Consider the following 17,913-nt stretch of genomic DNA (forward strand, 5'->3'; position numbering starts at 1 on the left):
ATCTTTCAAACGTGGCATAATTGTCCCCACCCCTTCTCTCCACCCCCACCCTGGTTGCAGTCCCTTCTGCATTCGACTCGAGCGTTCGATGATCAGGGATTCAAGCGGCGATCGCTCGAACGCTCGATCAACGATCGATCGATCGACGCGTGCTCGTGATGGCACGCTTCCCTTCCGTTTTTCGACGACGTTTGCAGAAAAATAAAATGACGACACCCGAGTTATACGACTTCGACGAATCCTCGTGCTTCGAAACGAGGGACGAATAAAAAAAAAGAAAGAAAGAAAGAAACGAGCCGAGTTTTCGAAGCAGTCGAGTCACGGTCTGCGATCGAAGATACAGAAGCGCGAAGTGAAAGTCAAGGAAACGAAGGATCGTGGTGGTGTCATCGGATCGTGAACCGTTTCGTGATTGCGGGGGAGGGAGGGGAAGGGAAGAGATCGTCAAGTTTCGGCTCGAAGGGTTGACACAATGGGAACTTTCGTTTCGAAACGAAATCTTCTCTCGGCTTCTCACCTTGTTTATCGACGAGTTGTACGAAGATTTCTTTTCTTTTCTTTTCTTTTCTTTTTTTTTATCGCGGGTGCTGATGCTTCGATGATGGCGATGGAGCACGAGAGTTTCGTGCGTGTGCATCGCGTTTGGCAAGAGGTGAAAGCTTCGAAACAAAGTATTTTATTGAAATATTCTGGTGAATTAGGTGTTGTTTCAAGGAGAAGTGAAATTTTATTTATGGATCGAGATAATGTTGAATTAAATATCGAAAGGTGAAGAGATTTTTCGTGTTGTATATTTAAAAATTTGATTAGGAAATATTGTTAGTTAGGAAGGGAGGGTTAAATGTAACAATTGACAATATTTGTAAAAATATGTTAAGAGGAATAACAAATTATTTTAAATAATTTCATTCCTTGTATCAATGGAATATATGTGAACAAACTCCTTGTTCCCTATTTCTATTTCCAATCGTAATATAATCTACTTTTATACAAGTCAGAATTAAAAAGCTTCAACAATTTAATTTTATATAAATATCAAAAATACGAAATAAGAAAATGAAAATTTTGAATGAAAATTTTACCAAAAAAGAAACGGATAACGATTTTTTTTAAAGGAAAGAAGTCTACTTTTCCCAGTTAATTTTGAAAAAAAAATCCTGGACAAAAGTTTCAGAGAACTGCTCTCTAAATCAAAACTGTCGCCTCATCGCTGATGTTATATCCATCATATCGAGCGGAGGGAAATGATTGATCTATTCTATTCAGGGTAAGTATCGATCGATCGATTGAAAGCCACGGAAACCGGGCCAGGGAACAAATTCCAAATCGGTCGAAACTAGTTGCACCGCTCCTCGAACGAGCAGCTTGGTTTCCCGTGAATGAACACTTTTCACGGGCAAAAGGAGGAAAGTGCGACGAGATAATTTCACCGGTAACAAATATGCAATTCTTATATCGAAACGGGGCCGAGACAAAATATTAACCTCGTATTAAGCGAATAATTTAATGGCTCAAGTGTGCCGCGTTCTAGAAAAAAAAATATGAACAAAAAAAACATTAACTCGAGGATTCTATATCGAAGCGTACAGAATGATTCGTGGCAAAATTTTTCCCATTTCTTTAAATAAAGAATTTTATTCACTTGTTTTTTTATACTTTTTTTAAAATTTTGTCTTACGAAATAATTGTAAGAAGAGGCAAAGAGAATGTATGTAAAACAATTATATAAGATAAACAATTTCTTGCCAATCTTCATTATTGTAATTCATTGTCAACTGGAATTCAAAAAACGTGAAAAATCGTATAAATAGCCACAAGACTATGGCTTTACTTAGTAAAAATTTGAAGTTATTTTTATGCACACACGAAAACTTATAAAGATTACTAAAAAATCACGAAAATTACTATTAATTCCACATTGCCTCAACTTAACAAATTCATGTAAATCAAAATTTACTTTATTTAATTTAAATTTTCGTCTCCGACTTCCGTATCTCTTGTTTCGATATCGAGCAACTAGTGCTCGTATCGATCCCCGGCTCGAAATATCCCGCCCCTCCTCCGTTCGCCCGTTCGTTCCAATTATTCAAATGCACCCTTGCACCTGTTGCATCGTTGATGGGGCCGCGTCTAGCGCCGGCGAACCGTTTCGCTCCCGCAACCTTTGCGGATAATTGGCGTGGACGGGGCCGGAAATATTTCACGCACGAGTTACGTGGGAATTCCTTTCGATGATCTTTCGACTATATCGATATCCAAGGGACACTTGTGGAATTTTGAAGATGATTCATCTTTGGTTACGAGAGAGAGAAGCTATTTAAGGATAAGGATGAATGATGAAAATAAACAAAGGACGTGGGAAAAAGGCACGACAGACTCGACGTTAATCCATTTTCTTGTAAATGGATGTAAATATTAGTTGGGTATGTCGATTCGTGGAATTTAGAAGAAGGTCTGAATTCGTCGAAGGTTAGAACGTTATCGTAAACAAATGAATGTTCTATACTCTACGCGAAAATATGTACACACGATTGAGGCTTATTTATCGAGTCGCAAACAATTTAAGACTACTCGTATTGGGCATAGCTCTATCCTTTAATTTCTGTTTTTCATCTCGCTTCATCATCAATCCGAATTTTAATTGCTTAACAAGTAAATCTCTTGATTGAGATTTTTGTACACTAATTTTTCTACTTGTTTTGGCCTCAATCATGCGATGTGAGATATAGAGTGTTCGTATTATTGGCGTCAAAGTTATGTAAGTTAGTCAGTAAAATGTTTATGTAAGTGTACAGGAACGAGTGAAATTTTCTAAATTAGATTTGAAAACCGGATAAAATATTTTACAAATTTTTCTACCGACTGTCTACCGTCTCATGTCGTTCTTTTAAACAAAAATAAAATAATTCAACGTAGACGATCTATTTGGAATAACGTTCATGTTTTAGACTGGATAAAAATTCTAAGAAATATTTTATATCAGTGATAAAAGTATTAGAACATTTCGCAGTTGCCAACGCGAATAATTCAGTGTAAAGTGCATTCGCATAGATGGCTCGAAGAAATAAATTTAGCAACTCAAACGAAATATCTACGATCGTAAATTAATTTTTTTCGCGTGAGATTTAAATTATTGTGTACTTTAAATTATTTTTAGGCGTATTGCTCCACGCGTGATATTATTTTTCAAAATATTCGACTTTATATTTACAATAAATTCTTCATTCTCAACGACGAAGAAAAAAAAATTCACCTAAACGTAATCCCCTGCAGTGGCACACTGGAGAGTTTTTAGATTTAACGCTTGCATTCTGTAAAAGATATTAATTATAAATATTCAAAAGAAATAATATAAATTATTTCTACAAATTAAGGATACGATCATAGAAGAACGATACTCTATCGCAGAATTAAAGAAAACTATTTCCTCCCCTGCAAATAAAAACCCAAATACCCAAAATTAACACGATCCCCCGTAACACCGTAACTACTTATCAATTCACCCCCAAAAGCGCAAGAACCCTATAATCCCCAAACCTCGATCAAACTTTCCCATCAAACTGAAACACCCAATCTTCCCCAACTATCCAATAAACCAATAAACAATTCGGCCAAGAATAATTTACCAGTAAGGTGGCATCCCGTGGTCTTAGTCTCATGTCCTCGATGTAACCCAAAGATCCAGATAACCGTAATCACTGGATTACTCGTTCGATCGAACATCGACGCACTGTGGCACAATTGTTACCCGAATTCATCACACCTCGAAACGAAGAAAGGAAGAAGGAAAATGGAATACAACAAGATATAGGAAGATATCGGGAGAGAGCACGAGAGGGGGGGATCCGCGCGATCCTCGCGAGGAGTAGAGAGCACTCGCGACGTCCTCGAGGTCTAAGCAACGACTGGCTGCTACCAAGATGGCCTGTTGCCGGCCCGGTCCCCGCGTTCGCCACAATAGAAACTGGTGGGAGATCAAAACGCTGACTGGCGGACTAATGCACGCTCTGTGTACATACGTACGTACACACAGCTCGTTCGGTACAATCTCTCTCTCTCTCTCTCTCTCTCGAGGAGGAAGGAAGGAGGCACAGAGGGAATGGAATCGTGCACGTGTAGGCCGTTCGCGGAAAATCCAGCTGGAGAGGAGGGCTTGGTCGTCGGTGAACGAACCAAAGCCGGCTGCCAAAAGTGTAAGTGGACACGGGATTGCGTAACGGGGTAACGGTGTGAGTTGAATGAATAAAAGCGTCTAGGCGTTAACGAGGAGCTAATGAAATCCGTGGAATACCTGGGGGATCAGGTGTGTGTGTGTGTGGGTATTCGGGTTAGAGTTGTTGTGGGCCAAGTTTCGAATTCGATGCACATTCGCGAAGAAAGAATTTATTCGTCATCGTGTATTACTTTTTTAGAAGAAGATATTTTTGCTTCTCCAAGAGGAGGGAATTGGTAAATTGGTTTTTTCAAGTCGGTTGATGGAAGAAGGAACTTTTATATGTATTTTAGATATCGAATATGATTTTCTTGTAATATTGTTTTTTCCTTCGGAATTCGAAGGTGTTTTTTTCAAATTGACGTTTCTTTTAGTCGCCTCGAGTTTATTTTGACAGAATGATGGACGAAACAGGTATCGAGGTGTTTTGAATAAATTACATGTATAAATTTGATGTAAATGAGAAGTATATTGCATATGGAATACGCACCTTTGTACGTGTACAGTTTTACAATTTAAAAAAAAATAAATAAAAAAAATCGCTTTGCAAGTATAATGGATGAAAAATACAACAAACTGTCACCAGATTGCCATTCGTGTAGAAAAACAAAATCCTAAACTTTCGCTTTCCATTCGACACCGAATGGAATTGTTCTGGACAATTTACATCTCGTTTTCATATTCACCCAAACCATAATACTGAAACAATTGCACCGTTCAAAAATGAAAATGAATTTAAACGTTAATTTTCAAGTCGAAAACGAAAAGTATCGTGTTGATTCCATTTATTCAAATCAAAGATTTCAAAAACGATTAAAAAAAATCCCCATTTTAATTTTACTTCTATCCTGATCAAATATATATACACATACACCTATCTTCTTATCCTTAATAAAAATAAAAGAAAAGAAGTACACAAAAATTAGAGGAAACATATCTACTTTCCCGCCAGAATAAGACCAACCCACCATCGTTGCGAAAACAAAACTACCTACTTTCCCTCCAAAAATGCAAAGAAAAAAAAAAATAAAAGAAAACGAAGATCCGGATAGCTGGAGCCAAACTCAATCCTCAAGCCAGTCCAAGGATGGCCGCAGGCCGAGAGTACTTACACGGTTCAGCAAACGAGGCGGTAATTCTAAATTCTACCCTATCTCCCCCTGATCGATGTTCAGGTTCCTGAATCTGTGCAACCTTCCACTGCGTTTGCAACACGGTTCCCCGTATGTAAACACACACTTCTTTCCACGTAGACAAGCCGTGTACCACGCGTTGTACACGCGTAATAAGGGGACACAGATACTCGACGCTCGAGCACACAGTGTGGCAGCGTTTAATTTACTTAACACGGATATATGCAATGCGGCCCGTGGTATCGTCCACGCTCCAGTAATTACGCATGCAATTTCACTGCAAGGCCCTTAGGGCACGTCGAGGTCGAGCGATCTCACGGCGCCAACTCCCCAACAATTTCGCTTTTCGAATCGAGACCGGCCAGCGCACCGATCGACTGTAAACCATGCTTCTGATACTCGTGTAGATTATAAATGTATGCGTGCACTGGTTACAATTTATGGTCTTTAAAAAATTGATTCGATCTGCGACCCAGTTTTTCAAATTCTTTTTTTTTCTTTTTTTAATCGGCAGATTGCGGAGGATCGTTTCTTCGAAAATTCGTTCTTCCCAGAATGCTGGGCTGATGATTGTGTTCCTTTTTCTTTCCTTTCCTTTTTTTTCCTTTTTGTAACGAGGTATACGTTTAATCGTTTCTGATTTATGCGACTTCTTTCGACAACCGTTCGCTCGCTGATATCGTAATTTATTCCTCTGTTTTCGCGATGAATGGGATCGCGATCGTTATCGATTTGTAATATTATTTCTATGATATTCGAAACGGATAGCAATTTCGATAGAGGTGTATATCGGGGAGATTTTGAAACGAGATTTGAATTTCTGTCTCGTGAGTGATTTGTTCAAGAATTTTACGGTCCGTTGAAGAAGGATGTTTCTTGTGTGTCCGTTTGAGTAAGAGAGGGTGAATGTATTCGAGCCAACGATTTTCTCGAGCTATTTTCCGTTGCGTAAGTTGCAGTAATCTGTTCTACACGCGCCAATTTAATCTTGCGTGGCCGATGACAGATATATACGCACAGCAAGAACTTGCGTTACTTGATAACGATTACTTCTGGAATGGTGAAATTAATATACGAAAGAGCGTTTGCCTCTTTGAGAGGGAATAATGAAGGATAATAATATTATTTCGTGAAGCTTGATTAATTTTACTTTACCAGTCGTTTCGCATAATTTTTAATCGTGTTCTTATTCACGAAAAATAATATCTGCTACGAAGACATTTTTTCTTTTAAATACTCTATTGATAATAACGATAAAGAATGTAATAAACTTACTTGCGATAATTTATTAAATCCGTTTTAAAAGAGGATCTATATTAAGAGGATCGATTTTCAAGTAAATAAGTGAAATTTCCAAGAATACGATACTTTTTCTTTGCAATCAAGTTTAAAACTATTAGGGGATGAAACTTCTGTTTGTAACTTTGTTAAAAATTGATTTGCTGCAAAACATTTCCTTATTACAAACAGACCGGGAAAACAATTCCATGCAAGATTAATAAACTGAAGAACTTCCTCTAAGTTATTGGCTTAGCCTCGTCTCGTTCGAGATCAGGGAGGAAGTGTTTCCTTGAAAAATTGTTCTGTAATTGGAAGATTGAAAAGTCGAGTAACATCAATCCTTATTGATTGAAGAATTTAAAACTTTCGAGATATTGAATGCCTCTGAAAGATAATTCGAATCCTATCTTGGAGATATAATATCGAATAATTACATGGAACGGAGGAAGATAAGAATTATTATTTTCCTCGCCTTAATAAAGAAGAAGAAATTACGATACCAAGATCAATTTGTACAAATTTCCTTTCCACCATAATACAATTCGACTTAATCGCGTGTAAGTGTTTAAAAGCTCGATAATTAACCCAGGAAAAACAGGGCAAATGTTCAACACTTCGTAAAGAAACGAAATTCCTCTACGAACGTTAGATCATAGATGATCCGCAAATGAAGTGATTCAAAGAGAGTTCATTAGCATCACCGTTTAACAGGATTACTCTCGACACTGTTATAAATGACTTTGAAGAAAGATTTATCGTGAAAAGAAATAAATCTATCTCGTACAATGAAGAAAATTTGATTTAATTTTATATTTCCTTCTTTTTTTTTTAAAAAAATAAAATTAATATTGCAACCAATTATTTGCCACATTTAACGAGTTGTTAACGGATAACTGACAATTATTACAGGAATATTATATCGTTAGTTATATGATAATCAATCGTAACGAATAACAATAGCGAATACTGTGCAATGTTTACTATTATTTCCTCATTTTATGGTTGATAATTACATTCGTGTTATTCATATATACGCACTTCATCACAGGTAAATCTTAGAAAAGGAAATTATTAACGGCGAGAGAATAGTTATGCTATATTATACAATCGTGTGTGCAGCAATATTTTTTAATATTGTTTCATTCTAAACTGATCAAAATAATGTATGGATTATTTCTTATTCGAGAATATGGAGATTTCATTGATATCCTTTTGATATCAGATTATTATTATCATATTGCATAAATGATATTTACGTAATATTTTTCTAAATCTCGTTGATAAATATTAATATATACAAATAAATTTCATTTCAATTCATGAAAATTTCATGAACTCACAACAGTTTTTATTTCTTCAAGTTTCTGTTCTTATTAGATTATCACGTAAGCATTTAAATTTAATGAAAATTTGTTTCTTAAGAACATAGTAGATTATCTTTTGAATTCAAAAAAGAAATTTAAATTTTCCTGCTAGCAATGCTTCGTCATATTTCACGATTGAAGAAATCGTATTTCGTCATAATATTGTTATCGATAATATACTCCAATTCCATTGTTATAAAAGCTTTCTCCTAAATTAAATCAATCAATAATCTTAAATAGTTAAAAGCTTTCTTCTAAATTAATTAATCAACAATACAGAAAATTCGAAATGATTTCAACAGATACTTACACAGGATATTTTCACGATTGATAAAAATTGAAGAAGGGGAAATTTTAAATGCAAATGTTTCCATTTAAAAACTGTATCCCAGAGAAATAAATAGGCACGCTATTCAATGTCAAGAATTTATCAAGAAGAAGAAGAAGAAGAAACAAAGAGGAAAAACTAAAGAACGACTCGAATCTAATTACAGTTCCTAAACTCTTCCACCATTGCAACCAACGACCTCAAACGACACCTCCATAAATCACACGGTCTATCTCTTTATTCACCTGGCTAGAAGTCACATTAATTTTCCCGCGAACCCGAGAAACACAATTACTGCAACTACTTTAAAACATTTTCAAATTAGTAACTACCCCAAATTCCTTCGTTCGAATGATTCTCTTGAATTTTTCTTTCTTTCCTTCTTTTTCCATTTTCAATTATCCACGTGAAATTTTCCCTTTTGCAGAGGACTAATACCATGGTCCATTCACTATGGATGACCGGATACTCGCGAATAAAGCAAATCGTTAATCTTCGGTTGTTAGCTAAGATGGCGCGATACGTATCTCAGAGTTTCTGTTCCAGACGGGCGATTCGTTTAGAATACAGCTTCCATACCGACTTCCCGCAATGTTCTGTTACGCAGAATTCCAATGCGCAATAAAATTTAACCGATAGAGAAATTGTAACATCAATGTTAAAAGAATAAAATAATTACGCTGATGATTAGACGCAGGAAAAACTGCATTAAGATTGGCTGTAATTAGAAATTTAAATAGAAGACTGACGCTAGTTATTGAACTTTGAAATTCTCGTAATCATCAATCGTTTGTCGATACAATTAACCGACGATAAATTACACGAACGAATAACTATTTAATGGAGTAGAATTCTGCTCTGAGAATCATTATGATATCGAATATTTAGAGATAATTGATAGATAGGTAATCAAGTTTCTTATTATTGTGTATTATTTTGAAGACGTTTAATTGATATATCTGACGATTAATTAATTAAATATTATCACAGTTTCGTTAAATACTTTTTAATTCTTTTAATTCGTCGTTTTTTCTCCCCCTCAACTCTTCCCAGGAAGCTTCCACGTTTTGATCTTATTTTGGACCGAGTCCAAGAGTCGACTGCGCCTTTTCCCTTCATTGTTTTTGATAATTTACCGCTTCAACGTCGACGCCCCACCGTTCTTTTGTTCAGAAAAGGCGATTACACTTTAGAGCTCGTGTCAAACTTCTTTTGTAACCCTTCGAAAAGGGGGAAAAAAAAAGTTCCCACGTAACGTGCAACGAGCGGTAACGTAAATTACAAAGCTCAAGGATTGTTCTTAATATTCTATTACAATGATAATGTACGATACGATAAAAAGATTGTTATAATGGAATGTAGATAAAATTCTTCAATTTCTAGTTTATTAAGGAATCGCATCAAAAATAAAAAACCCTAGAATAAAATTTGTAATTTCATTTTTATTAACAATTGTTTTTCAACAAACTGATAATAATAAAATACTTGACGATTCTTTGTGTGTTTCGAAAATCATAATTTGTGACGAAATTTTTTTCAATTGGAAAATTAACAATTGTAAAAATAAACTTTTCTTCTTAATTTCCAATAATAATAAAAAAAAACAAAATAATTGCCCATTTAAATTATATTTCATTTTATTAACTATACATTTTAATTCTCGAAACTTAGCGAGAAATAAAATCTCTTATTCTAAAAATATTTAAATAAATCACGAGAGTCATTTCGTTCGTATTTCTCCAAGGATATCATTTATCGAAAACAACAGAATTTCTTCGAATCCACGAAAACAAAATCAATTCTGGATCGTATTCAACGAATCACTCAGAAGAAATATTCTATCCTTTCGTTTCAAAGGTCTATTTTTTTTCTTTTAAATTGACGAAGATACACAAAGATGTCTCGATTTTTCAAGAATCGTTGCTTTTGTCAAGATATAAAAAGTTTATGGTACGATCGAGTCGAAATATATTTCTTTCTTGAATTTACGTTCATTCCAACTATATGTCCAATATAAAAATATCGATCTTTGTAAGAGAAAAACGAACGAGAGAATGTAAGAGTTCATTATAATTTTTACAACTTGGACAAAAAAATCAATGATCTAATCTCTTAAATAAATCGTTCAAAGAAGAAGATCATACGAGTAACTTTCCTAATTAACTTTTAAAAGTCACGCTATTATCAATATTATCGAAACCTGTTTTTCGACGGAACATCAAACGAGTGGCGTCGAATCGAAAATTAATCGACGCCGTTACGCACTAGCGGTAACTAATACAGCGACAATTAATCACTTGATAGCTGTAATCTCTGATATCGATATATTCGTGCCCTGACCCGTTCAATAAATTACTCTCCATACATCTTTACACTCTACACATTAGGACGTAATCAAATTTTAATCAATTCATTGTATTTCCTTTTCCTAAAAGGGATGTTAATAAAATAGACTAATAAGAATCATAAAAATCTATTCAATAATATTCTTCAATAAAAGTTGAAGAAACGTAAAAAAACTCTAATATTTTCTCTTCTCTAGATTTTACTCTTCATTTCTTTTTTCATAAATCACGAGAAATGTTTAAGAGATTTACTAAACTTCTGATAAGAAATAAAAGATAGATAAGAGATGTATCTATGATTTGAAATAAGCTTTAGAAAGAATACTGATTATAAAATATTTTATATAATGCAAAGTTAAAAGATAAAGTAAATCATTTGCAAAACTAATAACATTTTATTAATCAACAAGAATATTAATTTCAAGAATATTCTAATATGTATTTGTTTTAAATATATAATTATATCTTATCATATCTTGTTATTTGAGAACGAGAAAAATCTGAAGAGGAGAAATTCCGAATTTATATGGAATCTGAACGTATCAGAATAAAAATGTACACAAGCAAAATCACAATTAACAGTTTGGCTCTCAAGCTCATTCTCTGCGATCTTTCCCAGAATTCTTTTCACAAGTTTACAGTTACTGTTTTTACAATACAATATAATATTTCCACACGTCTGGGTCAAGGATGTTCTAAAGGTAATTCTCTACTTACGTCGTATCAATGGATTGTTTGGTATTTACAAAGCGAGGCAACGTTAGTTTCTGCCTGCTAATTTCTAAGAAATTTCCTTACGTGGATTTAGAACGAATATAAACAATCATGTATCTGGGATCTCTGCTTGGTGAGAATATGTCTTATATATGGAATATATATAGGATATTGAATGTTAAAATTAAAAAAAAAAAGAAAAAAAAAACAAGATATATCTCGATAATTTACAATGTGATATATGATAATGTTTTAAGATCCGTTAGATTTAATAGCATCATCATTATCCTTCTTTCTTGAAGCATAATTAGAGATATTTTATAAAAAAAAACATTAATTAATTTCTAACATTATCATTCAAAATTGATTTCAATTAACAAGTTGATAATTTATCAAAGTTAAGAAAAATTCAATCGACAAATATTAAGTAGATATTTTTAAAGAATTGATGAAGAAAATAGAAACAAAAAGATAAGAGAGATAGAAGAAAATTATATAACTTATACAATAATAGAATTTCTCAAATTACATATAAATTAAATAACGTATCAAATTAACCGAATAAAAATTCCACTTTCTAAATCAAATTATTTAAATTATAATTTCAATTACAAGAAAGTTTTACATTCTGAACATAATAAATTGAATTAAACCGTTAAAAAATCAGAAAATAAAGAAGCCTCCAACCTTTTTAAGCTGACCAAACGAAAATTGCACGCGAATTATTACTCTCCAAAAATATCTTTCCGTATCAGAATCGTAATATAGCCGATATCTGGATGGAAATAGGTGCCAGTTATTCTTAGCTGTCCGCATGGCGATTTCTCATGCGTCACGTTCGCCCTTCCTTCCGGTTTTCAACGTATTCACGGGCAAACACGTGGAAGGTGTCAAAAGGAGGCGTTGAGCGGGACACGTGTTCCGGATGCAACGCCATTAACGCGGTTATCCATTGCTTGCTCCGAGCACCTCTATTCACCCAAAATTTCTTTGTCCCCAAAAGAAATTCGACGTTTGAATCTGTGACGCGATTAGAAAGGGCGTTTCTAAGAGGAGGAGAGGGAACGAGAAGTTGTGGAGGAGCTACTTGTTGAATGTAAATTCGAGACGTGTCGACGGGGATGACGGAAGCAAACTGTTGAATTTACGTTCGCATTGTGAATCGTCGACGGTAAATTGATTTTATTTCTCTTTTCGCAAACGTAGTTTTCGGAAGGAAAGATTTTTGTGGAGGAAGAATCGAGGGAGATATCTTCTTCAAGTATTTAGATTGTAAGGGAAGTGAAGTTTATTTTTCACGAAATATTTATTGCCACGTTCGATCATTATATTTCACTGATCAATTAAACCTATAAATCTTTCCTTACATAAAACTTTCCAAACTAAATTTTTGTATACATTATAAGATTATATACATTCTACTTCGAAATTTACACTTCTTAAATAATTTCCTCTACAAAATCTTTTGATTAAATCATTATTGCAGGGACAATGCATTTTCATTTGATCCAAATTCCATCACAGAAGATAACTCGATTATCGTTTACCCGTTTCTTTAAGAAGTTGTGCTGAAATTCAATCGTAAAACGGTGGTGCATTTCTTTTTCTCGTGAACAGGGCTCATCGTGGCTTAATCTTGCGAGCCTCCTCTTAATCGTGGACTCTTCATGGTCACGTTTTTCCACGGTTGGAACACCGAAATCGTTTTAGCACCGGTCAAAACAATTTAACCGTCCCGTTAACGTGTTTGATTTACGCGTTAAGGCCCTGCTTCCTTTCACCTGACGATTCTTTCTTGCTTGAATATCGCACAAAGGATATCGATAATGTTGGATTTCGGCTGGTGGAATTGAATTGATTCACGAATCAAGTCTCTTGCGTTTTTGTTTCGATATATTTTATGATGTGGAGAAGAAGAGAAAAGAAAATACGAAAAGATTCGCTTAATAAAAGAGGATAATTGTTACATTTGAAACTGAATTAAATAATTTTAAATAATAAATTGTTTAAAAAAGTAAAAGTAACAGTATTTGATCTACAAATAGAATAAATTAAATTCATTCTATTTTGAATTGATACTTGATCGAATCGTGGGTTTTCCATCCAGGATCAGGATTATTTGCGGCAATAATCTAAACGATTGAGATCATTTCAAAAATTTTCATTTGCCTGTCTGTATTTGCATGAAATTATAAATATTTAAATCGAAACAGTGTTTATAAATAATCAAGATTATCGTATTTTAATTCGTATTTTCTTATAACTCCTTTCGACTCGCGATATTTAAATGAAGCTGGAATATCAAGAGAGCGAAAAATTATCATTGGAAAATTGTTGAGAATAAATAAAACTAAAAATCTTTTATCTCAACTGTGAAAATGTTTATAGTTTCGTTTCCTACAAGCGAGCAATTGGCTCGTGGGCGTATTATCCGTTCTCTTTCAAAAACTAAATGGCGCTTCGGCATCTAGTAAACACGTCGGCCGGCAACGCAGTTTCCGTAAAAACTTTTGAATTATACCGAATCCACGAGCTATTCGTAGCTGTGCTTCGAGAAAAGGAAAGGAAAAAAAAAAAAAGTTTATCAAACTACTCGTAAAAAAGTTACGAGTTGCAGATGCGCGCGATCCGGTGCATCTCCGATTTCCGATCATCCTACGAGGAAAATGGCCGAGGAGAGAAAACAGAAGGTGAGTGGTTTTTTTCAAACTTCGGGAGAACAAAGCAATTCCCGTGATCGCGAAATTCAGAACGATTTTAAAAGAAAATCGTATCGTGTTGTTTGTTTGCCGAGTGGGAGGAAAAATAGAGATCGCGGATTGAGAAGATCTGGCGAAATTTCATACGATTTCCGTGGATGAAAATTTTGGAGAACAGAGAAGAGAAATCGTAAAAGAAGAAAAATTGATAAAGTGATTAATAAGTATGGAAATTTTAGAATACAAGAATATGTAATAAGTTCCAAAATAAATAATTTTCAATAATTAAAAAATACGTCATCGTTAAAAATGTAAGATATTAATTTCGAAATTATTGGATATTTATATTTAAAATCAGGTATCCAATTTGTTAAAAATTATCGTAGGAAATTATACTTTTAAATGATAAGCTACATGCAACCTCTGTAAAAAAAATCACATGCTATTAAAATTACACACGAATACGAAGTTATCGGTAATCTTTTCGTGTTAAAAATGTATTATAAACTTATTATTTAAACATTCAATACCAATAATTTCTCTAATAAATTAATTATATTCTTACAAGTATACTCATATATTCCAATTAATTGAACGAAAAATTATATTCGATGTAGACGATTAAATAAAATTCCTATTATATACGTATGAATAATGTATACAATTTCTTTCCTCTCTTATTGTAATCGAGAAAAGTACACGATACTGCCATCTAGCGAGCCTTCGTCCGAATTAAAAACAACTTGATACGCTACAGCCTTCAGAATCATCCCTTAAACTTTCTATCTGCTTCTCCAAACACCCTGTACACGCATACCAACGCCGCGAAAACCAGTTTAACGTCGTGAAAGCGCTAGCCAAAGGTCGCAACGAATGAAAAGCGGCCGGACAGGAGGCCCCCCAGGAAATATATTTTCGCGTTTCGTCGACATGGAGCGTCCGGTGGCGTTTTTAGCAGCGTCTCGTACACCAGACTGGCATGCATGAATATTTTCCCGAGGAGAGAGGCAGCCTGGTCCCGAGCGGATCGCCTCGAGAATGAATTTCACGTGTGTGCACTACGAGCTGACTACCTTTCTGCCAGCTTCGCTTCTTTCGTACTACAACAACAAGTCTACCTGTTTCCCGCCCTCTCGAGTGAGAAGAATATGAAAGGAAGATGGTTTCGTTCGGGATTTAGTTGCGAGAATTTTTATATCTATATCTGTTTGCATTCGTTGTAATGCATACGTTTGAAAAGATTGGAATAAAATGTATAGGAATATATAGCCAACATGTTGATTAAATTTTTAATTCTGTTTTTTTAAAATGGAAGAGCAAGAAAGGAAATAGATGGAAGAAATTTAACTAAAAGATACGTTGAAAGTAAGTTGGAGAAACAGAAATACATATTTGAACTAATGAAGTTAGCTTGAAAACGATAAACGTTATCTCGAAATAATAAGGGTAGGAATCGTGGCCCGATAAGATTCACTCGAAATTTCACTCGATACGAGGCACGAGGTAGTGAAATTCATGCCTTCCTGCTGCGTGCACCGTTGAGTCACGCCTCTTCTCGCAACAACGTGTTCTTTTCTCGATAAGTCTAAAAACCGGGAGCGTGGATGATTTATAATCTGGCACGTTTCAATTGTTACAACGATACGTGCCGCGGTTCCCTTATCTTCCCTGTAGGAAAGTGACCGATAAAAATCGGCCTGATTTACGACCAACGATGCATTCTAATCGCTGCAACCGCCGCGATCGTACGCTTAATTTCATTGTGTGCGCGCGAAAAAAGAAAAAAAAAAAAGAAGGAAGAAAGAAAAGAAAAGGGGGAACAGAAATGTGAAGGATTGGATGAAGAAGAAAATGATTACATCGTGATTACCGCGGGAACGAAGAGTTATGCTGCAAAAGAGTCGTGTCAAATTACAAAATAACTTTATATTCGTGTGTGGTATCGTTTTTTTTTTTTACCTTTTATCGCGTGATAAGATATCAAAGATATCAATTTTTTCAAAGTTTAACATCCGTTTCTTTTGATCCTTTATGTATATGTGATCCTACGATCTTATAGTCAAATGAGAAATGAAGGGAAGTCGTTGTGAGAGAGTGGAATTTCAGGAGCTTTTTCTTTTTTCCTTTTCTCTCGTCAAGAAAGTTTGTAACGAGATAGGCAAAAATTGAAATATATATATAAAGTGTTAATATATAAACAATTTAAGTTTGATATAGATAAAATGAAGATAAAATTTCCTTCTTTCAATTGGATATTAAAACTGTTAAAAATATTCTTGTACAAGCACTTCTCTTTAAATTTTCACTAAAAAAATAAAATAACTACGTTCGTGATATTTCAACGAAGTTTGCGCAAAATTAATGTAACGATTTTTCCCCGAAAGGTTAGTTCAGGAAACAAAAAAAATATTTTTCTCAAACAAGGAAAAAAAAACAAAAAAACAGAGTATAACTACTAAAAAAATTCCTCAACTTCCGGTAACTAGGTCGCGATTAACGTTGTTCAAGAGATTTCTATTCATCCTACAAACGTTACCATTAAAAAAACTTTTGGTTTTTCTCATTTTTTCCAAACAATTTAGAAATAAGTCGTTCGAAAATATGGATAAAAAATAATCATTCAAGTTTTATTCACAACTGTGATTGAAAAAAATATTTCTTCTTCCAGAAACATGGATTTCATCATCTCGATTAACAAAAGAAATTTTCTGTCGAAAAAAAAGAATCGTTCTATGCATAATCCATGATAATCGTACTATGCTCTACGTAACAGGAACAAATTTTTTTCATTAGAAAAAGAGAATTTTGAGAATTTTTCCAGATGAATTTGAATACTTTCGTAAACGAACGGCACAAACGATAACGATGGCAATCGTCGAATGTTATTCCGCGAGGATTGGGATCAAATGGGATACTGAAATGCGTTCGAAAATTGAGAAACAACGGGGGACAACTCGTCAATGGATTGGACGAAAGTTACACCATAACGTAAAAAACGAGTGCAACGCTTCTGTCGATTAGCTTCATGATATTGTCAACGACTTCGATGTTTGTTTCGTGCGATGCTGGGTATATACTATTGTTGACTGGCCGGTTTCATATTCCACGAGGTTGATTGCGAATGGTATTGCTTACTGCTATGTGTGATTTCGTGGAATGGATTCGTTACGCGACTGGAGCTGTTTGTTTTCGAAAATTTGCAAAGAATAGCTTTCCCTTGAATTGGAGAAATTCAAATATTATTTCGATCTCTCTTTTTTCATTTTCTTTTTTTTTTTTTTTTTGGAAAAATAATTTCTTGATGGCTTACAATTAAATATCACGAAGAGCTTCGTCGATTAAAATTTCTGGGTGGAAATTAACACGATACTTTCAATGGATTAATTTATAATCATGATTACTGATTACTCCAATACGTATAAATTCAAGTCTGGATCAATCATAATTAATAAAAATGTTGAATAAATACACATTTAAAACCTGCAATAATAAAATAAAACTGATAATATTTTCAGATAATTTTCTCCAATCAATGCATCATTGTATTATCTTCGAAAAAAGTATCAAGGGATCTAATTGAAGAAAAGATTAATTTACAAGTTACGACTTTTTCCTTGGCCTCAACATATAAATCGTCGCCATTAAAAACAAATTTATAGACGATTCGGATTTGTCGATCTTTCTGTCCGTGAATTTATGCATTCGTGATCGACAGATATAAAACGAACGGTAGCCGTGGCGAACGATTGATCGATGATGGTTGCTAGATCGAGGATTATTGGAGGTCACGATCGCTTCTCGTTTATATCGAACCGAAGAAATAATTCCTCCGCTTT

The 17,913-nt window shown here is 34.3% G+C and overlaps 1 protein-coding gene across 3 annotated transcripts in view; it reads right to left on the reverse strand.

The window, feature by feature from the left end:
- The window catches only part of LOC409786 (jazigo), a 189,278-nt gene that overhangs the window by 69,015 nt on the left and 102,350 nt on the right, over positions 1–17,913 (reverse strand). Inside the window, exon 1 of one of the 3 annotated variants that reach the window (XM_026441390.1) lies at positions 3,627–3,911. The exons of the other annotated variants lie outside the window; for them this stretch is intronic. Within the exon in view, the coding sequence (XP_026297175.1) occupies positions 3,627–3,640 (14 nt within the window). The 5' untranslated portion in view covers positions 3,641–3,911. Of the gene's footprint in view, positions 1–3,626; positions 3,912–17,913 lie in introns of those variants that run through there. 3 annotated transcript variants of the gene reach the window in all.

The sequence above is a fragment of the Apis mellifera genome, linkage group LG6 (genome assembly GCF_003254395.2).
Source record: "Apis mellifera strain DH4 linkage group LG6, Amel_HAv3.1, whole genome shotgun sequence".
Lineage (NCBI taxonomy): Eukaryota > Metazoa > Arthropoda > Insecta > Hymenoptera > Apidae > Apis > Apis mellifera.